This window comes from Eptatretus burgeri, chromosome 15 (assembly GCF_056783735.1).
Source record: "Eptatretus burgeri isolate ZD-2024b chromosome 15, Ebu_testis_v1, whole genome shotgun sequence".
Lineage (NCBI taxonomy): Eukaryota > Metazoa > Chordata > Myxini > Myxiniformes > Myxinidae > Eptatretus > Eptatretus burgeri.
The window spans coordinates 38,435,575-38,461,308 of NC_140975.1; the positions used below are offsets into that span (position 1 = coordinate 38,435,575).

Below are 25,734 nucleotides of genomic sequence, written 5' to 3' on the forward strand. Positions count from 1 at the left end.
GAGAGAGCATTCATTTTTTCCCAGCTTGACGCCATGGAAACCAAGGCCTTTAAGATTATTGGAATCTCCCGGAATGAAGCTGAGTCGATATGCTTATCAATTTTCCATCACAGACAGGTCGGTGGCCTCTCTGTCTTCGACTGCCTCCTTTCTGGTCTTGCACCCTCTGCTCTTTCCGTGTTTCCCCCCAGGTTTCTGCAGGGTGCACACGGTCCACCATCAACACCCTTCTGGCGAAACTTCCAAAATCCAGGACACTGCTCACCTCAACTCATTTGTTCTTCTTTTTTTCCCCATCAGTGGATCAACTTATACATTCTCTTCAATTCCATTCTTCCCTCCAAGTCTTCAAGACAGCAGTTCACCACCAGCTCAGCAGTAAAAAAAAAACAGCTCAGATAATCCCCCATTCAAAACCATGATCTTTTCTACCCCCGTTAACCCCATCCCCCACCCCCAAGCCCACCTCCTTCCAAATTTCCAATTTTACCTTCCTGAGAGCTTGCTTCTGTATCTATCTTGTCTACCCCATGCATCCTCCTCTACCCCTCATCCCGCCCCACCACCCATTATTTGTGCACACCCATGATAACTCGATCGCTTAATGCAGTTAGCTGAAATCACTCTTGCGACAGATAGTTCAGACTGAGGGAAAAATGACAATACAAAGATATGCAACCTTTATTCTAGGCGAAGTCCATGGGTCCATGCGGGCTGATGGAGTACCAATGGCTGGCATGTGGCAGGAATGAGAGGGTGAGATGGTCTTTGACACACCCGTGTCTGGCTCTTTTGTAGGTTTGCTTCAATCCACTCGCCCAATCTCCATTAAGCTCTCGTGTCCAGCTCTCCTCCATGGTCTTGCTCACAGCCAAATCTCCAATGCACTCCACTCCTACATGTCTGACTCCGAAACTCAATTCTTCCCAACTGTTTTAACGTCCCTCCCCGCCGTTCGTATTCACTCTGCGACCGCACGCTCATTGGTCCTTCCCATGAACTGCTTGTGCCGTGATATGCCATGCCCACAGCTGCCGACGGCCCAGGGTGGTTCTTACCCGAGCGTGTGGCCGTGTTATGCTCACCTTCGCAGGGGATCCCCTCAGTGCTTGTAGCTGGCCATTTACAGTTCGTTATTAGAAGAATAAAACACAGAGATAGATAACAAAGGAATCATTTAAAGCAAAAGGAATGGGAGGGGAGGAAAGAGGGAGTGTATACACTTCTGGAGGGGAGGGCGAACACGATTATCATCTCCTGAACAGACTTCGACACGTGTCAACATTTTCACACAGACACAAAATATTTATGCTAAAAGTGTACTAATGGCATAACTAGACTATATTACTTTCATTACCCCCATCACGTTCCCACAACATTGTGTATGTACATGGATTGTAGTTTAAGGGTTTATATTTTTTGTATTCAATTGAATCATATTACCATGGTCTGTATGAAAGATTAGCATTTTCTACAATAACACAGAAGCGTGCCACAGTTTTACAACTGCATCACACATCCAGGTTTGTGTCAATTAGGGGCAAATACTAGACCAATTCAATTTCCCTTTGACATCTAATTTCTCAGTGCCGGCAAGTTTTCTGATGGTGGTCAGTAGGTGGAAACAAAGGTTGTTTTGTTTTTTCTGAGGCCAAATTATAAATTAACATAAATGTTAAGTGACATAAAATTGATTGCAAAAATAGGGTTACAACAGTGAATTTAGGCTAAAGGGATGCGGATAGAGCCAAATGGCCTCCTCTTAAGTTGATATTTCAATGTTCATCCTTGCGTCATTAAATATTTAATGGAGGCCTTCTTTACTAACCTGTAATAGTCTGATTTGAGATCACAAGTGTTTGTATCTGTAGCATGTTCCTCCAAATGATCTCCTTTGCCACCAATCATAGCAGCTTCCTCAACTCCCTGCATCTTAGCTGCAACCTTCTTTCCTTCCTACACAAACAGATGAACACTGTAAGGTTGAAAAGGAATGCCAGAAAATTTTAATTATTATTGCAATGATTAGCACATTACTCATATGATGAGTGTGTCAACACACACACGCACACACACACACACACACACACACACACACACACACACACACACACACACACACACACACACACACACACACGTACCACAAGCAGGGAGAATATTAAAATCATATTACAGGATACACAAAGTTGCAATAGTGTAGGTTCTTTTTTAAAATTAAAGGAAACTAAAAGTACAGTATAGACTATAGAGGAACATTGCAAATTATTGAGTATTTACCTCAATTTGGGCTTTCCTTTGCAAAATGTCTTCTTTCAGTGTGACGACTGATTTTTTTTTCAAAGAAATGCTTTCACACTTTTTCTCTGTGTCCAACTTTATCTGCACACTGGTTATGTGGTTAAGAAAGATTTCCACAATGCACGAACAGAACTGAGAGTGCATGGTGGGCATGGTAAGGACAAATGATCGATTTTTCAATATTAAAAGTATACATTGAAATGTTGCCCTTTGTTTGAGTTGAAGAAGATGAAGTGAAAAATCAAAAATTCAGAATAAATTGTAAAGTCTGCCTGTCTTCCAGTTATTCATGTAATTAACTGTACACTGAAAAACGATGATTGAGAAATGTAATATAGGACATAGTCGCATGTACAGCATTTGACTTGCCTTCCGGAGATCATAAGCAGGCTTTGGCAGATGAAGCGTACCTTTGTTTGCTAAATACAGTACACTGCACTTTTGATAAAATGAATATCTGCCAATTCAAATTCAAGAATTTAACTCAAGGTCTCATGTGGACCATTTTCACCAATTCAAAAACCAACACTTTTGAAGACTTGTTTTTGTTGGAGCTATCACTTTGATGGAACCCTGAATGATAATTACTTCCTGTCTATTGACCCAAGTTAATCAAATATCCTTCCGCACTTTCAGAACAGCCTATTTAATAAATAAAGTTGTATGGAATCTGTTCAAATGAATTAGGAAAATCAAAGTCAAAAAATAGAGAATTCAGCAGTTACTTTTAAAAAGCAATGCCAGTATTTTATTGCATTACAAGAGTGTTTCATTGCTCACTTTGTCAACAGAAATAAAAACCTGACTGTCAAACATGGTGTCTCATGCTAGGTGGGCCAATATGGTGAAACATGTGCAAGCTATGTTTAGTAGTAAGCTCTTTATACACTAACCATGCATAAAATGAAGTTTGATTCACAACCATGCCTTCATACGCCCCTTAGTTTTTACTTTCCTGTAATATAGAATGCATTTGAAAGCTCTGACCATATTTCTGTTGGAAAAAGAGGTGCAAGAGGTCAGCACCATGGAATGACAAAGAATACAGTATTGTACATGAAAGTCCCTGAGCTCCACAATTAATGGTTCTCCTCTGCTTCCTTAGTTTTGCCTCTGGCTTACTCGGGTGTGAACGATTTATATGAAGAATGCAGCCATTATGCCATCCAAATAATTCAGCAGAACAAATGAACAAAAAACAACAGTACAGTACTGTATTTATCCTCGTACATGATGTCACACTCCATTACAGTATATGTCATGTAACAAAGTATAATTCTCTCATATTATTTATAAATGATAATGTGCTAGGTTGAATGCACTGATGACTGTGGTGTCACTGAATAAGCAGGCGCTTAAAATGTGCTGAGGTTAGTTTTTTTAATTAGCACAGTCTAAGTTAATGCAAGGGTTTGTCTCTGTTTTTTTATTTCACATATTTTCCTGGTTTCCTTTAACATCACACTGTGCTGCCTCATTCTGCAACATCCCATTTTTATAGCCTGCAGCCACGCAGAAATAGATTAAGGTTACCTTACAGTACAGGATTTCAGGGTGAGCAACTCCATTGCTAAGTAGCAAGGTAAACCTCAGCACAAATGCAGAACTAACCCTATTTTCAGAGTCTCCATCTTTAACCTGTGCAACAGCTGCCAGCATCAGGCTTGGACAAGAGTATGGGGCTATATTTACAACTCCCTTATTCCCCCTTTCCAATGTTTTTTTTAACTCATGTTAAAGTCTCAAAGCAAAATCTGCAAAATGAAGAGATCACTAGAAGGGCACTCTTCAATGTCACCAGATATGCTTCCGCCCACATTACACCATTATACATACTTGTACCACTACCAAGTTTGATTTAAATCCCTGAACCCAGATTCAAAATATGAAGTAATTCTTGCTGCCAGACCATGCGTCTGATCAGGTTGAAATTTTAAAACATACTGTATATTCCCAATGGCGACTAGATCATAACTGTGACGTTTCACATCGATTGATGAAGCAGTTCAAGAGAGTTAATAAAAGCACTTTGGATTTTTAAAGATTTTCGTTCAATCCAATATGGCTGCTAGACCATGTGATCTATTAATTATTCGCGAACACCCTGGAATACCCAAGGAATAGGGAACATGTGGGTGAAGTTTCCCCTCGATCGGTCAAGCCATTCTGGAGAAGAGGGTATTTAAATGTTTATTCAAAAAATAAAAAATCATAGCCGCCAAACCATGTGACCTATGACAACAGAGTTGGAGAACTTTTTTGTTCCTCATGGATGGGCGATCATAATTGTAAAGTTTTTCCTCAATCTGTTCAGCCATTTGAGAGGAAGTTTTTGAAGGTTTTTATGTTAAAAAAAAAAAAGGCTGCCGAACCAGGTGACCGATGACATCATCAATGTTTTTCCAATTTTTAAGCCCTAGATGACCCTCAAAAAATTTCATACTGATCAGATAAAGCCTTTGACATATGCAATTATGATGCCATAACGAATTATGATGCTATGGTATTATCAAAAAAATCGCAGTTCTTTCCCATGGGGAGTACTTTACAAGTGCCAAGGTTCAATTTTTTGCATGGAGTGGTTTCGGAGATACAGTAGTCCAAATGTTTCCTTTTTTACAACATGGCTGCCACAGTAGTCACACCTATGGTGAAAATTTTGTGTAAATCAGATAATCGGTTGCAGAAAAAATGAGGAGAAAAGACATAGAATGTCATCGCCCCCATGGTTTTAGTAATTTTGCTGTATGGAGTTAAAGGGCGAGCACATATTTACAAGATTTATGTGTATGTGCAACTGCCGAGAGTGGTCATGTGACAAGGAAGATTGCGTATGATTGGGCAAGATTGCATAAGTAACAAAATGGCCACCAGTCGGCCATCTTAGTGCTGATCTCAAAAAAATGACTTGCCTATGTAAGCCATCATTAATTATCTGTGTGCGAAGTTTGAACAAGATCGGTAAATGCATGTCCGAGAAATGGTTGAAGACATGTTCAATATCGAGTTTTTAGCCGCGTCGCGTTGCGAACGCTGGCACTGGCTCTAAGAGAGCTCCGCGTTGTTCTTCTTCTTGTTGTTGTTGTTCTTCTTCTTCTGGTGAAGACAAAACCTTTCTGACGTGGCTCTTAGACACATTTCTCCTTGTTTACAACTAAAATGGCCACCAATCTACCAGTCGGGCATCTTTGATCAGATTGCAAAATAAAATGAGGTGCACGTGTATGCTATTACATGCTGTGCTTGTGCCAAGTTTGAACAAAATCGGACCATGCATGTTCAAGAAATGGTTCAGGACACGTTTAAGTAACGAAATGGCTGCCAGTTGGCCATCTTGGATCTGATCTCGAAAAAAAAAAATGACATGCATATGAAGGCCATCATTCGTTACCTGTGTGCCAAGCTTGAACAAGATTTTATTGTAAGTAAATGTAAATGCAAAGTAAAGTAAATTACTAAGGAACGTAAAATTACCAAGTTTTACCAAGTAAAAAGTAAATTACATTACCAAGTAAATGCATATCTGAGAAATGGCCGTTAGTCTGCCATCTTTGATCAAATCATGAAAATAAAATGATGTGCATTTGTATACCATCATATGTTGTCTTTGTGCCAATGTTTGAACAAAATCGGTTCATACATAGCCAAGATATGGCTGCAGATGGACAGACGCAAGGACAGACGAACCAGATCTAATCCATCCAGACCAGACCGTCCAGACCAGATGGACGGACAGACGGACGCAAGGACGGACGAACCAGATCAAATCCATCCAGACCAGACCGTCCAGACCAGATGGACGAACGGACGGACCAGACTCCCATTTTGGACTCAGTACATCGTGGGCTAATTAGCATGGACGGACGGACAGATGGACTTACAGACGGACAACCTGCAAACATAATGCCTTCAGCAATTTCGTCAGCGGAGGCATAAAAATCAGTTTTTGAGGGTCAATATGCAAATTCCAGGTTCAAAGTTCAATGCTGAAGTTGAAGTCGTGAATGCAAAAATCAATGTTGAAAAGAAGAGGGTTGAAATCTAAGCTGATGAAGGCACAACACAAGCAAACGATTGCACAAGCATGTGTTAAGAAACTGCACTGAAAGTGTATTCAGAATTGGAGCATAGATGCAAAAATGATGTCATGCTGGATACTTGGACATACACTGCTGTGCAAAAGTCTTGCACACTTTTAGGAGTTACAATATATGCATGTTGTGAGCATCAACAACTTAAACAAAACATCTACTGGAGTTTTATACCATTATAACAATGTTATTATTAATACAGCTTAGTTTGGGTGAGAAGAAACCAAGCTTGTCATTTCGCAATCTTTAATTCACATTGATCAGAATCTGCAAAAAAAAATCTAAAACTTGCGATGACAACAAATCAAAGTAAACAAGAAAAATAGCAATCAGGGATTGCAGACCCAAGTCAGAACTTGTTTTGTGTGGTGTTTGTGTAGTTTTGTGTGGTGAATTTTGTGTGGCATTTCTGCAATGGTTTTTTTTTTTGTATACCTTGTCGAGGCTCGTGTGAGAGCTAACACACAATGCACATCATGGGGGACATGAGACAAGAGAGGAGGGAGTGGGAAGGACAAAACAGTGGGGAACAGAGACATTAGGAGATCTGTGGAAGGGAGAGGGATGGGATGGGGAACATGGGGAATAGAAGCTGGATATGATAGGGACTTTCAGGAAGGAAATCAGGGAATTTGAAGGAGGTGGGTTGGGTGGATTATCGGGGGTAGAAAAGATCGAGGATTTGGATGGGGGATGATAAGAGGTGGTGGTGAATAGCTGTTTTGAAGGCCTGGAGGGAAGAATGGGAATAAATAGAGTGAGGGAGTTTATTCCAAAGGCAGGAAAAAAGAGGAATGAAAGAGTGAAGGTGAGCAGTGATTTGTGATTTTGGTAGTTTTACCAGAAGGGGTTGTTGGCGGACCTTGAGTGCCCTGCAGAAATGTGGTGGGGACAAATCGCAGAGAGAGCTGGGGGGGGGCGAGGCTGGAGAGGAGACGGTAGAAGACAGAAAGACCACCGACCAACCTGCGATGAATGAGTGAGAGGCCCAAAGACTCAGCCTCATTGCGGGAGATGCCAATGATCCGAAATGCCTTGGTTTCTACAGCGTGAAGCCGAGAAAGGTGGGAGGCAGGAGCACCAGCCCAGAGGGGAGAGCAGTACTCCACCAGGCTGCGGACGAAAGCTTTGTAAGTGGTCAGGAGCTCAGCTGGGCCGAGGAAGGACTTTGCACGACGGAGGATTCCCAGTCGGCGACTGGCTTTGGATGTGAGGTTTGAAATGTGGCTTTCCCAGGAAAGGTCATGGCAGATAGTGAGACCCAGAAGCTTGAAAGAAAGGACTTCTTCCAGAGGATTGTTGAGAAAGTGGATGGGGGGGGGTTATAAACGGTCCTTTCGAAGAGACATAGTGAGAGTGTGAGATTTGTCTGGATTGAAAGACATGTTCCACGTGTTGGACCAGTTTGTGATTTTACCCAGATCTGCAGTGAGCGAAGAAGCTGCTGCTTGCCGGTCTGAGGGATGACCGATGGTTCGGCAGAGGGTGGAGTCATGAGCAAACAGATATAGAAGATTTTCCAGAGAGTCGGAGAGATCATTGATGAAAACCAGAAAAAGAACAGGGCATAGAACGCTACCTTGAGGAACTCCAGCCTGGACAGGAAGAGGGGATGAAAGAACTCCATTTAGGGCTACACGGTGACTGTGACAGGAGAGGAAGTCTGCGAGCCATGAGTGGAGATGGCCTTGGATACCATAGGAAGAGAGTTTGGTGAGCAGGGTAGGGTGCCAGACTGTGTCAAAAGCACGTGATATGTCCAGGGATACGGCTCGGATTTCCTGTCTGGCATTGAGGACTTCCATCCATTGTTGTGAAAGCAGAAGCAGCATATCCAGGGTAGAGTGACCTGGTCTGAAACCAAATTGATGATCAGAAATCAAGCCATTGGAGAAGAGGAAGGATTTGATGTCTGAAGCGATGATGGATTCCATCACCTTGCTGATGATTGGGAGAAGGCTGATTGGTCTGTAGTTGCAGAGATCTGTTTTTGCACCTTTTTTATGCAGGACAGTGATGTTTGCTGATTTCCAAGCAGATGGCAGATGACCTTGAGCAAATGAGAGGGTGAATAGATCAGAGAGAGGGTGAGCAAGAGCAGAAGAGCAGGCTTTGAGGCCACATGGGCTGATGCCGTCTGGACCGGTTGCAGAATCTAAGTCGATGTTTGACAGCAAGCTCTCCAGCTTGTCAGGAGAAAAGGACACAGAGTCCAGGGACAGTTGGGTGCGACTGGGTAAGGTGGGTCGAGAAAGTGATGGGTTTTGGACACAAGATTTAGCTGCAAACACCGAGTTTAGGCATTCAGCTTTTTCACGAGCGGTATCAGTAGTGTGGCCTTTTGAAGTAAGGGAGGGGATGGAGGGGGAAGATACACCAGAAACAGATTTGATTAGACCCCACCAGGATTTTGAGGTTTGAGAGTTCATACTTGATATGAGAAAGATGTTGTTTTCTGGCTCTGCTGAGGGTAGATACACATTTGTTCCGAGCTTTATGGAAGGAACTGAGATTGCCCTCAGTTGGGTTTGCTTTCCATGAGGCAAAGGCAAGTTGTTTCAGGACAACTGCCTCACCACAAGCTTCAGTGAACCAAGGGCGGGAGGAAGGGTAGGACAACTGAAGATGAGAGGGGATAAATCTGTGCATGAGGAAGGGCAAGTGTTAACGTAATTAATGAGACATAATTAGAACTGCCACTATATAAATGCTGGCAGTGATGACTGATACAGCCATTTCCATGAAGAAGATTTTTGAAGGTTTAAAAAAAACAAAAGCATTATGGCTGCCAAATCACGTGACCAATGACATCATCAAAAAAATTTGTAGACCATTTTATCCCGAGATGACCCTCAAAATTTTTTATACTGATCAGATGTAGCATTCTTCTTCTTCTTCTTCTTCTTCTTCTTCTTCTTCTTCTTCTTCTTCTTCTTCTTCTTCTTCTTCTTCTTCTTCTTCTTCTTCTTCTTCTTCTTCTTCTTCTTCTTTCGGCTCGCTCCCGTTAGGGGTCGCCACAGCGGATCAACCGTCTCCATTTCGCTCTATCCTCCACATCTTCCATTGACACTCCAACCACCCGCATGTCCGCCCTCACCATATCCATGAACCTCTTCTTTGGCCTTCCTCTTTTCCTCCTGCCTGGCGGCTCCATCTTCAACATCCTTCTCCCGATATACTCCGCTTCCCTCCTGTGCACATGTCCAAACCATCTCAATCTCGCCTCTCCCACTTTGTCTCCAAACCGTCCTACCTGCGCTGTCCCTCTAATATACTCATTTCTTATCCTATCCATCCTCGTCACTCCCAATGAGAATCGCAGCATCTTTAACTCTGCCACCTCCAGCTCCGCTTCCTGTCTTCTTGTTAGTGCCACCGCCTCCAAACCATACAACATAGCTGGTCTCACTACCGTCTTATATACTTTCCCCTTCACTCTTGCAGCTACCCTTCTGTCACAAATCACTCCTGCAACTCTTCTCCAACCACTCACTCCATCCTGCCTGCACTCTCTTTTTCACTTCTCTCCCACACTCTCCGTTACTTTGGACAGTTGATCTCCGTTACTTTGGACAGTTTGGACTTTGGACACTCCCGACTTCCTCATACAATGCCACAACTCCTCTCTTGGCACCCTATCATAAGCTTTCTCTAAATCCACAAACACACAATGTAAAGCCTTTTCCTTGGCTTTTGCCACCTCTCTTTTTGCCTTTCACCGCCACTCCTTGTACTCCTGCCTACTTTCTTCATCTCTCTGACTATCCCACTTCCTTTTCGTCAACCCCTTCTTCCTTATACTTTCCTGTACTTCCTTGTTCCACCACCAAGTCTCCTTATCTTCCTTCCTCTGTCCAGATGTCACACCAAGTATCTTCCTAGCTATCTCCCTCACCACTTCCGCTGTAGTTGCCCAATCATCCCACCCATCTTTACCACCATCCAACGCCTGTCTCACCTCCTCCCTAAATTTCACGCAACAGTCTTCCTCCTTCAGCTTCCACCATCTGGTCCTTAGTTCAGCCCTCACTCTCTTCCTCAATCTCACCTCTAAAGTCATCCTACAGACCACCAATCGATGCTGTCGAGCTACACTCTCCCCTGCCACCACCTTACAGTCACTAATCTCTTTCAGGTTGCATCTCCTGCTTAAGATGTAATCCACCTGTGTGCACTTTCCTCCACTCTTGTATGTCACCCTGTGTTCCTCCTTCTTCTTGAAATACGTATTTACCACTGCCATTTCCATTCTTTTTGCAAAATCTACTACCATTTGCCCTTCCACATTCCTCTCGTTGAGACCGTACCTATCCATCACTTCCTCATCCTCTTTATTCCCTTCCCCAACATGCCCATTGAAATCTGCTCCAATCACCACTCTTTCATCCTTGGATACACTCTCCACCACTTCATCTAACTCACTCCAGAAATCTTCTTTATACTCCATCTCACACCCCATATGTGGGGCATATGCACTGATGACATTCATCATCACCCCTTCAATTTCCAACTTCACACTCATCACTCGGTCAGACACTCTCCTCACCTCCAATACCCTCTTGACATAATCTTCCTTCAGGATTACCCCGACACCATTTCTCCTCCCATCCACACCATGGTAGAACAGTTTGAAACCACCTCCAATGCTCCTAGCCTTACTCCCCATCCACTTGGTCTCTTGTACACACAGTATGTCCACCTTTCTCTCCATCATATCAGCCAACTCTCGCCCTTTGCCAGTCATCATCCCAACTCTCACCTGCACACTTCTACACTTCCCCCTCTCCCACTGCCTCCGGACTCGCCTTCCCCGTCTCCTTCTCCTCCTTCGCCCAGCAGTAGCACAATTTCCACCGGTACCGGTGGCGGTCGATGATAACCCGGGCCTCGACCGATCCGGTATGGAAATTCGTTTTGTTGTCCGCATCATGATTTGGCATAGGTTTTTACGCCGGATGCCCTTCCTGACGCAACCCTGGTCACCTCTTATGACACACAGGGATATGGAACACCTATTCTAACCGGGGCATACACCGGGCCCAGTACAACTGGTACTCATTTCGCCGACCTTGGAAGGATGGCAGGCTGAGTCAACCCCCTGGTGTTTTCGACTTGGTATATATATATATATATATATATATATATATATATATATATATATATATATATATATATATATATATATATATATATATATATATATATATATATATATATATATATACATATTCATATACATATACATATATACATATTAATTCAGTGTCCCAACGGGGCTTGAACTCAGGACCTTTTGGGTCCCAAGCCACTGCCCTAACCACTGCACCAACACCAGGCTTACAGATGTAGCATTCTACATTTGCAATTATAACATCATAACGAAGGCACCTATGATGTCATAAAAAAATTTTTAATCACATTCATTCCCATGACAAGTACTTGCTACATGCAAAATTTCAATTGTTTTCTTTGTGCGATTTCAGAGATAGAGAGGTCCAAAGTTTTTCCGCTTTTCCAATATGGCTGCCACACCATGTGACCTGTGACGTCAGAATTATCATTAAAATATTCTAACTGAGTAGTCGCACCAATGTTGAAAATTTCGTCTCAATCCGACAAGCGGTTGCAGAAAAAACACAAAACGTTCTGTGTGGATAAACAAACAAACGGACCCAAATGCAATGCCCTCTCCTTCGGCGAGGGTAACCAGAAAGCATCTCAAAATACAAATCCCATCCACATCCACTTTCTACTTAAACTAAACTTCATGAAAACAACAGCAAGAAAAAAAAAATTTGTAAAATTTATTTATGAGTGTTCTCCATATCAACATATGAATACTTTCAAAATATTTATGTTTCCTTGTACGCTTGTGTTTGTGCATTTGTACATTATTCTTTCATGGCCGAACCATAGCACCTCGAGGCTTAAAATGTTGGGTGTAGGTACTTCAGAATCTGTGCAAGGTTTATTAAGCCACCACACATTGGCCTTGACGTCCGTTTTAAGGCCGCTATAAAGTGTATATTGGGATGTGAGGCCAGGCAGTGCTACAGCCGGCACACAGGCAAACGGTAACCACAATGACGCCAACAACTCCATTGCTTTTCAATGTCTAACTCTAACACATCTTGAAACCACCGCTGGAAAATGCTGGGGATCCCCTTCCCTTCCCTCCCCCACCCCCACCCCCCAGGCAGACACACCCCTGCTAGTACTACGTATATAATGGAGCTATGGCGTATGTATGTACGTATGTATGTATGGATCCAAAACTCCAGGGATTGCATTTTTCACAAATTAAAATGAGTACTGTCAGACATATCTATTAACATATCTATCCACTACCTTCTTTCATATATGACTTGATCTCCATCTCCACCGAGTCCATCGGCACAATTTTTGAAGTGAAAATTTTTGTATGTGTGGGTGTTCATATATGAGGCGCCGTGAGGACGAGTGATGCAAGGGACACATCGGCCATTTTGGAGTTAATGCCATATAGCACTATTTTAACCCTTACCCTATCATCCGAGCCTATCATCATCATATTTAAAAAATGTCGCTTACATCACTCCTCCTCGCGGGGCCTCATATGTTCACTACCATTATATTATGACTTTCTGGAACCTGTGAGCAGACAGAGCCCAATGCACAGTAAAGTAGCATGTGTGAGTGTTTTCAGGTTTCAAGTGACGTATCGCCGAATGATACAGTATTCAGGACAAGTTTGTATACAGAATGCTCCATAGAAGTGACTGCTTAACAAAAACAACCAGGTTCTGCATATAAAGTGGCAGATATTCAAATTGTCAACAATAAAGTGTATGCAGTAAATCCGTTTTGTGTTTGAAACCGTGGATCTCCAGCAGGTATTTTTGAATAAATTGTAGGTGCATCATCAAAGGATACAATTTTATAATAGTTTCATTGAGAGATGTGGAAGAGGATTGACCTGCAATGAAAAATTACTTTTAATGCCTTCTCAAAAGATGAAATAGAGTTTCTATAAAAAGAATACTTGTCATAAAACATTTTGTTATTATAAACAGTATAAACAGTACTGTGAAGCACTTTTGGTAGACAATCCCATTTCAATCAATGAATTTCGACTTGATAGAATGAAATGAAGTGCATATATGTTTTAATAAAAATATATTAAACTGATGAGCCTTTATGGGGAAATTTAGTAAAACTCTCTAATATAATCAATCAACTGAAAATTGTGCTGTATGTCAATATAGATTGTTTTTTTTTTCCAATGCCACAGTGGTATATCCCATTGTGAGCACTCTGAATGTTACAGGGCCATTAATTTAATTATTGGGGAGGTTAGGGGGATGCAGGGGTGGCGTCCCGGTGTAAAGCATTTCCAATACAATGACCGATCCATTAAACATGCTTATTCGTTATAATAAAACTCCACTGAATTTTGTCACAATTATCAGAAAGAGCACGCAAATTAAAGTGGAAAACAAAAGCTAAACATCTATATTGCTTGTACATTATCAGTGCTGCCGCCAAGTGACACGTGTTTGTTTTTACTGATTGGAATGGATTATAGAATAAACCTAGCAGTATTCTAGGTTTCATTTCTGACAACATTGCATCAAACTACAAACTTATCATCCTGGTGCTTGGAAGAAAGGACATATCACAGATTGCAACATTCTTCAATGCAAACATTTACATAGCTAGCCCATTAGCAATCACTTGTAGAAGTCAAAGAGCCCATGGTGCTTTTTGAAAGGAGCAGTCATTTGTGTGCCGGCACACTGGCCAAGTTCAAATGCCTGATTTAATCAAGAGAAGCATTGTATCCATGGCATAACTACACCTCAGTAATTGATGCAACCCGACTATAGATGTTATTGAATCGCAGTCGAATACACATCCACTACATATATGAACTGCTTCAAAATCTTTGCAACCTCTGATGATGAGGAGAAATATATTTCTTGTTTCTTTCTTGTTTTCCTCCTCAAATTCTTGTTTCTTTGCTTGCACACATTTAAGTTTGTGACAGCAGTTATTATTTCATCATATGCAGCAAGTAGCTGTGGGTCTGCATCATTGCTGGGAGTGCTGCTGTGCTGGTGATGCAGTGACCTCTGTCGGTTAGAGCAAGAATTTGGAATTTGGCCAGGGTGCTGCTAACAATTCGTCTACTCTTCTCGAGGAAGCTTTAACGTCCTACAACTAATGCTAACGAATGTGACACTCAGTTTAACGTCCATCCAAGAGATGGCACATACATTGATATATTGCCCTGCATGTAAAACACCAAAATGTTTATAAGCTGGGTTGCGATTTTATGAACTGGCATAATTAAATTCTAACCCATACGAAGAACAAACTGACATATGATAGGTGTTTCAGATGCTAAATCTGACCTTTCTTCGATGTTTTGTTGAAAGTACAAATGAGAGCTTTAATCCTCTCCACCTCCCCAGTCATTTCTCCAACACGCTGTTGCGCCTCCTCCAATTCTTGTTTCTTCAACAAGTAAAGTTTCACCTCTGATTTTTGTTGATATTGTTGTTGGTAATTTTCCCAGATCTTCAAATAGTTTTTCTTGATGCCTTCAAATCGTTCACTGAACAGAAAACAAAAATATTGTGCTCTGTTCCTTCATTTAAACTTTTTTTTTTTAATTCACAGATCTGTAACTCTGAAAAACTATAAAACTTATGTTCAAAATGGAATAACCGATGTCCATATTTATAAAATGTTGCAAAACATTATTTCCAATAAATTCGGTTTACCTGCAAGAAAAATATTTTTCTGCCATTTGGATTTACAATAAACAAAAGTTAAGTTTGAGAGTATTTCACCTGATCTGATGTTATCAGAGACCCAAGGATTTGGAAAAGCTGAAAAGTACTAGAAGGGTCATAAATTATTAACAAACAAGTTTTGCAAAATAAGATATGGTAACTCCAAACTGGATATCATTGTCAAGGTCTTCAAACCTTTTTCATTATAGATGGTAACATCTTTTGTATCAATCTGAATTCATTTGTGTGCCTTTTTTAACATTGAAAGACATGGTGAAGGGAGAGGAAAGTGTATATATATATATATATATATATATATATATATATATATATATATATATATATATATATATATATATATATATATATATATATATATATATATATATATATATAAACATATCGAAGGGAGATGATGGGAAAAGTAGAGAAAATTATTGATCACAAGAATAATATGAATTACCATGAAGATTATTAGGTTGTATTTAGATGAAGTAATGAAGAAAACACAGGCCATACATCTGTAATTTAGAAACTGAGGTTGACAAATGGAAGTTAAGCTATCCATTTTTAGCTTATCTGGAATTTCAATTCCAGATAAGGTATTGTCATCATGCACTGTCATCATGTCCATCCCATATCCGTTCATCATGTCATCATGTCCGTCCACCCATTTCTACTTCGCCAGCCAAACCGTTAGGCTGATCTGGCAGAAATTTGGCAGCAAGGTTCCGCTCCTGACTGGTAACGGGGATTGCAAAGCTTGTTCCGGTCACGTGACTAAGGAGGTCAAAATGACGGACTTCGTAAATTCCTTCAAAAATATTTTTCTCCAGCTCCACAAGTCAGAATACTACCAAATTTGAGTTACAACATTAGGCCAGTGCCCAGATAAGCTGCAGGTTCAATGCTCCTATTTTTACAAGTCTGAATCCAGGAATAACGGGTGAATAATTCACAGTCACAAAAGTGATTGCAATGTCATAAAAGGTTTTGTTATCTTTGGATCATGTGTTTCATTCAAAGTTGATTATTTCTTTGGATTTATACCGTGAAATGCTTCCACATTTTCAAGTCATGTGCTTCTAGAATTATCATATGGTAAATTATTTAGAAAGATGGGGTTTGTGAGAGATTAATAATGGTTGAGATGTTTATTGTTTATGATCGAAACTGTTATAATGGTAGAAATTTGGCACATTTTCGATGAAACTTGACCACAACCTTCATCACATATGTTGTACCAAAGTGTATTGACTGTATCAAAAGCTGCGCTCATTAACGGGGTCTACGAGGATGGGGGGGGGTTCCCCCCCCCCAAATAGGTATTTGTTCTCTTCTCCAAATCTACACACAGGATTTTGATGAAACTTGCTGACAACCTTCATCACCCGTGATGTACCATTATCATCTGCATAAAAATCTGCGCTCATCAAGCGGGGGTCTATGGGGGGAGGGGGTGTTTTGACCCCCAAAGATAGGTGTCGGCTCTCTTCTCGGAAACGACACACACGATTTCGATGAAACTTGTCCACAACCTTAATCACCTGTCATGTACCAAAGTTTATTGACTGCATCAAAATCTGCAGTCATTAAGTGGGTTTACAGCAGGTGGGGAGGGTCTTTGCCCCCCCCCCCCAAAATAGGTATTTGCTCGCTTCTCTGAAACTACCACAACTTTCATCACCTATGATCAACCATATATATATATATATATATATATATATATATATATATATATATATATATATATATATATATATATATATATATATATATATTTCTGGGTCGGGGGTCGGTGGTGAGAACGACTACTATGTGGGGAAAGCTTGCGTCATCTCCCACCAATCTCCCCAGAATTGTAGGCCGTCGCTCGGATAATTCCGCGAGCCGGCGGGTCGTTTAACCGACCGTGGTCACCAATATCTCAACCGCGTAGCAAAGAGTCTATTTGTCTATAACCAAATTACCTACTTAACTTCGTGATTTCGACTACCGGGGAACCACGCCCTCGGCACGTCTTGCTCGAACCGGGTCACTCTACCGACTGCGGTAGAGTTCCAACTACCGACTACCAACTCCGGTTCGGATGCAGCCGAGCAGAAACTGCCAAAGCCGTGCCGGCTGGAATTAACGGATTATCAGGGATAAAACCCCGCCTAAACTCAGATCCGAACCATGCTGGAATAATTCAAGAAGGGAAGGAAATGAACTAGGACCATTTCTCACAAGTTTTATTTACAGTAAATGAAGACACAAAGCAAGACTTAACGCAAATATGCAAGAAGTGTTTACAATGATCCAAAAACACTTATTCAGATCTACTTACAAGACGGGCCCACACGCAGACACACACACACAAAATGAAAAGAAACCCAGAGTCTTTAATAGACCCTCGCAGCCATGGAGAGAGACAAGCTGGGGGTCAGAGTTCGGTGGTGCACCTGACCGTCGGAGAAAGGGCATGCTCCACGATGCGGCATCTGACAAAGATCGTTGGTCCGGTCCCCAGTCGCACGTAGGGACTCGTGGTTCATGGCGGAGCTCGGGTGGTTAACAATCGGGGTCCACGGAGGGAGGTCAGGGTCGCTCTGTCCTTCCTTAAAACTCCTCGTAGCAGCCACCGTGAAACTCCAGAACCCCGTACAGCCACCGTGAAACTCCAGAACCCCGTTCAGCCACCGTGAAACAAAACTGACTGCTTACAGCTACCTAAAACAGAGGCTTGCAGGAATGGTGGTATATTATCATTATTATTGTTGCTTTTTTTAGACACATACATTCCGAGGGGTGGACGTCATCTATTTATCACACAAGTAATGCATATCTAATATCACAAGTAATTTCCTGACACTTACTCTAAGGCATTCATTGAGGAGCTAACTGAACTCTACGAAGCAATGCTAACCTCTAAGAGTCATTCCCACAACAGTACCTTGTTTATTTTAAATATTGTCACATGCACGGCCCCCATGAACAACCGTTTTCACTCGATCACTCGTAAAGCAAACTCGATCGGACCCTTTTTTACAGAGAGTCTCGGAGATTTATTGGCCACTCTCCACGGGGAGGGCCCTTGGTGAAAACGCACCTTGCTGTCCGGCTCTGATTGGACAGGGTCCTCCGGCCCACCTTTCCGAGGCGGGGCCTCGGCCCCTGCCAGGAGACCCCAGTTACTCCTCCACATGGCTTCGCTCTCGACGAGTAACAGTGTCAGTGCCGCGAAGGTCATCGTACAAGAGTTACAACGTTCGTGGGAGCCGAGAACTGGAACCGCGAGACCCCCTCTCGGCAAGTCAAGGTACGAGCAGCCAGCGAGTGGTGATGGAACGTGATGGGCCGAAGGGGTCATGCATATGGGATGGTTTATTAGATGTAATAACCAAACTAAAATAAATCGCAACGCACACCTTTGATTCTCCCACTACACAAAAGGAAGGGGGTCTGACTACACACATACTTAACAACATAACTGACTTTTGGGACATCTGTATGTTGAATGCTTATGGTTTCCAGATCCATAACAATATATATTGGGGGGGGGGGGTTTGAGTGACTGTTGCTCCTGATCCAGGTGAGCTTCAGGACAGGCAGTCCCATTTTTGGTTTTGGCGGGGAGAGGAAGTGAAGAGCTGCTTGTGTGGTTCTTCTTCGTCTTTGCACGGACTGCATAGTTAACAAGGGTGTGAACTGTGAGGGCTCTATTGTGTGAAACAGTTCTGTTTTGAGAAATAATAACTGCCATTGCAAGAAACTAGTCTTCTTGTCCTCTATTTATGGTGGAATAGAAAATAAGTTATGTTCAAGGAAACAAGACAAGGGAAAACTCATTTACAACACCAGCCAATGTAAAACTGGTGTTAATATAGTTATGGATCATGAGTCTTGTTGCCGGAGTGAGTACAATGATCTTGTTATGTATGTTTACTAGTGGGTTCTTGTTGCCGATGGGTTAAAATGTTACTCCTGGTTCTTATCCACTTGTCGTTATGTCCAAAGATTCCACTGCAAAACCGTGGTCCAATACGATAATGTTCCTATTACGGTGAAGTTGCGATCACAACATTGACAACACATGGCCTTATTGACGTAAATTATTATTGCGAGAACAAGAGTTCAGCGTGAGATCAACAACTTGGTGGCAGTGTTTGCTTAGGAGCGCTTTGCCGTTTGTGATTTCAATCACAAGTTTGCTGAACTATTTTAAGATGGCATCAGCTGGTGATGAAAGTGTCAGCACGAAATGGCCACAAACTGCACTTCAAACAGAAATGTCAAAGGATCGAAAGAGAGAATACGAACTAACAAAGAGGAAACCGAGTATCGGCCCCTCGTGGTTGAAGGAGTTCACCTGGCTCGAATGGGATAAAGCATGAAACTCCATGTTTTGTCATCTGTGAAAGGAATTTCCCAAACATGCGGACGATGAAAGTCCATTTTTTCTTGGTACTGATGATAATACCTTTCGAAAGAGTTCTGTGAAAACTCATGATCAATCTAAGGCTCACGCTCAGTGTGTTCTTGCCAAGAGGGCTAAGGAAAATCCGTAAGGCACAGCTATGGGAAAGACTGTTGCTAAAATAACCAGGGAAAATCGAATATATGTATATATATATATATATATATATATATATATATATATATATATATATATATATATATATATATATATATATATATATATATATATATATATTTTGTTACGAATTTCGGCCCGTCCGGCGTGCAATCGGCCACGTAACTCGAATCGCGACACGTCGCCCACCAGAACGGAAAATTCAGTCGTGACCCTCCTGGAACTACTGCCAGGAGCCAGTCACAGGTGAGGGTTAAACCTCACCACGATCGTGCCAATTGCACACCCGTGCAGGATAGGGTTGCTCACCAAATTCGACCTACCGAAGTACCTGCGCGAGTGGTCGACCGGGCGATCGTACCTCGCCGCAGGTCGACTTCGGACAAGAACCGCTTCAGTGGCTCGTTCCGTGCTGCAGTGATAACCGAGCGGAGTTATCGTCGACCTCGCCGGTTCCGATTATTTATTGGGTGTCTACACCCACTACCAATCCCTTACGTGATGCAAGATGGAACTTTCAACGGAGAAAAGGACGCAACGAAACGGGAAAACAGTTCAACAAGCAAGCACTTTATTTCACACACACAGGGCAAGCACGTATTTACAGCCATACAAAATGCACATCTAACAGTTAAAACAATAAAAGCAACGCAGAGCTACAACCGGATAAAAAGGCAATTATTTTCAGCACACTTATACAGGTTTACTTACAAGACTGGCGCCACACATACATTTACACAAAAAGCAAAGAAAACACAAGCCACCCTCACAGGCAAGGAGGCAGACAGGTCCGTGGACCAAATGAACGTGTGACCTGGGTGATCGGCCAGGTCCACGAGACTGAAGGGGTCTTACCCGCGCCCTCGTGGCGCGATGGCGGGCTAGCCGCAATGTCCGCATAACGCGCTTCACTCCGTGCCCCTGGTATGGTCGGTGAGCTTCTCCAGGGGTGCGTCGCGCAGGCACCACAGTTGGGTTGGAGAACGGACGGGGTTACCGGCGCGATCTCAGTGCGGATGGAGGGGAATTGTTGATGCTCGGGGTCGGGAGAGGGGAATGGCGGACGCTCCGTCCCGCTAGCGGGGTCCCGGGACCGCACCTGACTCCGGCGAACTCTCGCCCCTGAGCCCTCTTCTACGTCCCTGCTCCACTCCGCGACTCCTCCCTCGACCTCCACTTCGAACTCCGTCCCCTTCGTCGTCCGATCCCCGCAAACACACGCCTCAGACTTCGCGACTTTCGACCGGCGCCACTTTCTGCACCCCTTCTGGACACACGAGCTGGACGCCTTTTTGGACACATTTCTTCACACTCCGTCCTGGACACACACACGAGCTGCGTCATGCTCGCGTCTTTAAAAGACCGGGGGAGGAGCCTGTCTGCAGATTCGCGGATCAAAACGCGCTTGGAGGCGGGGCCATGCCACCCGACGTTCAGCCATTGGTCGGGCAAAAAGGGGCATGAAGCCTTTCTGATCCGTTTTCCTCTCCTGAAGGGAACGCATTCACAGCGGGTTTGGAGGCAGAGCCATGCCACCCGATGCTGTCATTGGATGTAAGAAAAGGGGCGTGAAGCCTTCCTGATCCGTTTTCCTCTCCTAAAAAGGCACCCATTTGTACCCACGGCTCGACGAGTTCAGCATCAATTACCGAACGGGCCCTGGACAGCACGACATTTGGTGTTGACTGGTGGTGTAGTTGATGGTTGTGGAAGGAGAAAGGCGAAGGTGGTGGGGGGTTTGCTGTGGTGGTTTGGTTGCTGGCGGGCGTCGTTTGGGAATGGCGGTGATGCGATGTTTGCGGGATGGAGTTGTGGAGGTGAAGAGGCGAAGGTGGTGGTGTTTGAGTTGTTGGCGGCTTAATGGTCCAAAATAATGATAGAGAAAGAAAAATGGCAAACTCAAAGCGTCGCAGCCCGGATGAATCACACATATTCCCCCTAAACAACAGGTGTGGACTAACTACACATGAACTTAGCATCATAACTGATCAAAGGACCCTTTATGGTGTATTGCGAATTTCCACAGCCGTAACAATATATATATATATATATATATATATATATATATATATATATATATATATAGATAGATAGATAGATAGATATATACAGTATAGATAGATAGATATATACAGTATATATAGATAGATATATACAGTATATATATATTTAATTCGAATTGAGTTGGGCAACTCAAAAGTGACTGAGGGAAACTAAATTCTTGCTTTGCCCTACCTAAAGGGCAACCACACCTCAAATTTTTGTGAATCCCGATGTAGAACGATGGCTGGTGGATCATTGGGAGCACGACAAAGGCGCATGCAACAATGTCACATAGAAGAAGGGTAAAACGATCCTTAGCCACTGTGATCCGGAGCAGATCTTTCCTGCTTGGACAGGATGGTACGAGATGGCATCCTCTTCCAAAATAATCCCATCTCTTTGGCATTATAAACCTGCTCCAGCATAAATCCCTTCACCTTGATTAGTTCGAGTCATGAACTGGAGCCTTCGACCTCTTGTGCCTTGTGGAATCGTTGGTAACTCTGCAATGATTTCTCTAATACACCAGTCCACTCAAAGGTATTGTTGCGGTTCTGGAAACCACATGCCTCTAAGGCAATGGCATCCAACATACAGTGGTCCCCAGACAGTAATTCATTAATGTACGTGCAGTTAGACCTTCCCCTCATGTCTAATGGATCAAATGGGACAAAGTGCGTTGTGTGGATCTCATAGTTAGGTCTGATTAAATCTCTAACTTCAATCCTACTCTTTTTCTCTTATTCCTGAAATAAATCCAAGCAGGCCGCTTCTGAATAAACCGCACCCAGACGGCCGCTTCTGAAGACCGCAGCAACACCGTCCACCTTTGAATGCCCTCGCGGAGACCAAAGGAAGCATAAACTACACGATGGAAAAATCCTCCGCTGCAAGATATGGTGCCAAAGGGAATAGTAGAACCATACATTAAATCCCAATGTAATACATGATGCGCGCGACGCGCTCTTTTCAACCCTAATAACTAGATCCAATCCTTTCCTTCAATCGATATGCCTGGTGTTGGCTTAATGGTTAGGGTGGCGGGCTTTGGATCCTAGGGTCCTGAGTTCAAATCCCGCTCAGCTGTTGAAATAATATGAGGAGGCGTTGACTCGACCTGTCATCCTTCCGAGATCGGCAAAATGAGTGCCAGCATGCTGGTATACTGTGCCAGAGTGGCGACCCGTCCAATAGCCAAGGAGACTGCTTAAGCAACACCAACACTGCACAGAGTATGGTCCCAATCTCCTCCTCCTCCTCCTCCTTCACTTGATGACAGCTCAGGGCTGGCACTGCGCTCGAGCAGCCGCCTGTGAGGATCACCACTATGATAAATAACTCCATGCAGGAATAGTGGACCTGCGCGCAGCCCCGTGATATTTATCATCGCACAGTACGGGGCACGAACAGCGCACCTCTTCATTCGGGTCTGCAAGCTGGTTTACAACAGTGTCTTACCGTTGATTTTCGCTCACCACCGTGGCCACCAATGTCTCCCGCTGATGGCAGACATCCTCCCACACCTCCGCCTCAATGCAGCCGCCACCAAGCAGAGGCATGCTGTACGGCTCAGATCGCTCGGGCCGCATGGCGTACGAACGGGACAAGGGCAATGATCAGCGCCAACAGCAGCGCGCTGTGTGGCATGCCATGAAGCGGGCGCATTGACCGGTGCAGCAGAGCACAGCCCGGGAGTTCGGTGCGAGGCGATTCATATCGCGGGGTTCGGAGTGAGACAATTCCACAGTGAGGAGATGTCTAGCCAAATGTAAAATAAGGCCGTTTCCGGCTGGGCCAGTGGCCGGGGCCCAATGGGAGCACCCGATTCGGGTGACGCATTGCTTTGGGGCGGTGCCCCGCCCTGCACCACAGAGCCTATAAAGGACAGATCGCAAAGCCGTCCGTAGTTGTCGTCATCCTAGTCATAGTCGTCAAGGTCGTCCTCATCATCTTTGCCTGGCTTTGGATTGATCTCTGCATATGCCTGCTGCTCAGCAAGTCCCGTCTGCCACTCCGCCCACTTGCTCTCGATCTTCGCCTTCTCTGTAATCTCCACTCCCTCATCACTGGCTCCACCCACACACCTTCTCCACCCATCCACCTGACTCCGCCTGCTTGGCTCCACCTTCTCCACCCACTCGCCGCTGGCTCCACCTACTGGTGTTGGGCGTTGTTAGGCGTTACAAACCATGTGTATGTAATGGCAACAGTCCTGCCCTCCCTCACGCCTGACGGTCTCACCCATTCTCTGGATCGGTGCAGATGCTGCATCGGGGCCATAGCCAAGCAGGAGATGACGTGCCAACTCTCAAGGAGGGATCGTTCAGAGGAGGGTATCCCCCCCCAATGTACTGGGTAGCATGGTCAGTCAACCGTGAAAGGTATTATGAGACCGTTAGCCATTAGGTGGGATCGTTAGGTAACGAGACCGTTAGGTGGGAACCCGAGATAGTTAGCCTCATCTCCTCTCCTTTCTTCTCGTTAACTCCTCTTTATCGGGTTTTGTTTGTGTGTGTGTGTGTGTGTGTGTGTGTGTGTGTGTGTGTGTGTGTGTGTGTGTGTGTGTGTGTGTGTGTGTGTGTGTGTGTGTGTGTGTGTGTGTGTGTGTGTGTGTGTGTGTGTGTGTGTGTGTAATGGCACCAGTCCTAGCTTTAAGTTAAGATTGCAGAAGATATATCGGTATAGGTCTGCTCTATGTCTGCTTTAGTAAGTTGCTTGTTTCTTTGACGCACCACACATTTCTTTCTCGCCCTGCTTTACATACAACAATAAACTAACTTTCACTGTGCCACATATTTTTCCTCGCCTGCATGTAATAAATGCTTATGTAGAAATGTTCCCAGCTCGTTTTTGTCTTTTCCTTCATCCAGCTTGTTGATCCAGCATGGTCTGCATCCTAGCCGAGCCGGGACTTTATTCTCAATGATCCGTTCTTTTAGCCGGTACGTTCCTTGGCAGTGTCACTCGGCAGCATCTGATCCGGTAAAGTGATTCGGTTTGGACAAGGCGTACCGAGGGCGTGTGATTATTTTTAGGTAACCGGATAAACCTGAGACGGAGGACCCTAAGTCACGTGGTTGAGTTATTGGTGTTCACGGTCGGTTAGCAACCCGCCACATCATGGAGTTATCCGTGTGCGACGGCCTGCGATTCCTGGATGTCTGGTGGGAACCTGAGATAGCTCTCCCCCCCCCCACCCCAGTGGTCTTCTCACCCTGACCCCCAGCCGCAACAGTATTTTTTGTTTGGTCCTCGATCCAAACATTAAGCATTTTTATTTGAGGCATATTTGAGGGTTTACTGTACAGAATATTTCAAAAAGTTGTGGATGGTTATGAAAAAAAAAAATTTTTATTAAAAAAACAAAAAAAACAAAACGTGGTGGATGATTTGCATAGGTGAAAAGAAAAAGCTGATTCGATTTTGGTTAAGGTCTGGATGCAATCCAGCCTATCAGTGAGATACAAAACAAACCGTTCACCCTGGCAGAGGGATGTGCTCCACCGAGTGCCGTTCTCATTAGCTTTGTGTAATTACCTTGATTAATAACCGAGGTGGTTTTGACCATTCTGAGTGCAAATTGCATAATCCGCTTAGGATTGCTTTGTAGTTAAATTGCCTTGGCACATTCGTTTGCAGAATTAATCTCTGGCCTGCTCAGTCTCTAAGCCAGCTTCGGCAATGGTGAAAATGGTTGTTCGTGGGGGCCGTGCATGTGACAATATTTAAAATAAAAAACCCCCGGTCTTGCCAAAAGGTGTCCACGTGTGACTTCTTTAAGGTCACACTGAGGTGAACAGAGCTGCTATCCACCAGGAGTGACTCCTTGAGGAATATCTGCCTACGAGAGATTCCGATGAGAATCGTTCTACAGAGTAACCATGAAAAATATGCGTTTGCCTCATAACGTCACCAAATGACGTCAAAATTTCTCAAGCTTGACATA

At 43.6% G+C, this 25,734-nt stretch overlaps 1 protein-coding gene across 7 annotated transcripts in view; it reads right to left on the bottom strand.

Moving 5' to 3' along the window:
• The window catches only part of LOC147011956 (uncharacterized), a 95,038-nt gene that overhangs the window by 42,705 nt on the left and 26,599 nt on the right, over positions 1-25,734 (bottom strand). For all 7 annotated transcript variants that reach the window (XM_085857779.1, XM_085857785.1, XM_085857782.1 and 4 more), the window contains exons 6-9: positions 14,786-14,988; positions 13,305-13,347; positions 2,281-2,389; positions 1,829-1,956 (exon numbers count right to left, since the gene is read on the bottom strand). In XM_085857779.1, coding sequence (XP_085713905.1) covers positions 1,829-1,956; positions 2,281-2,389; positions 13,305-13,347; positions 14,786-14,988 — 483 coding nt within the window. The remainder of the gene's footprint in view (positions 1-1,828; positions 1,957-2,280; positions 2,390-13,304; positions 13,348-14,785; positions 14,989-25,734) is intronic.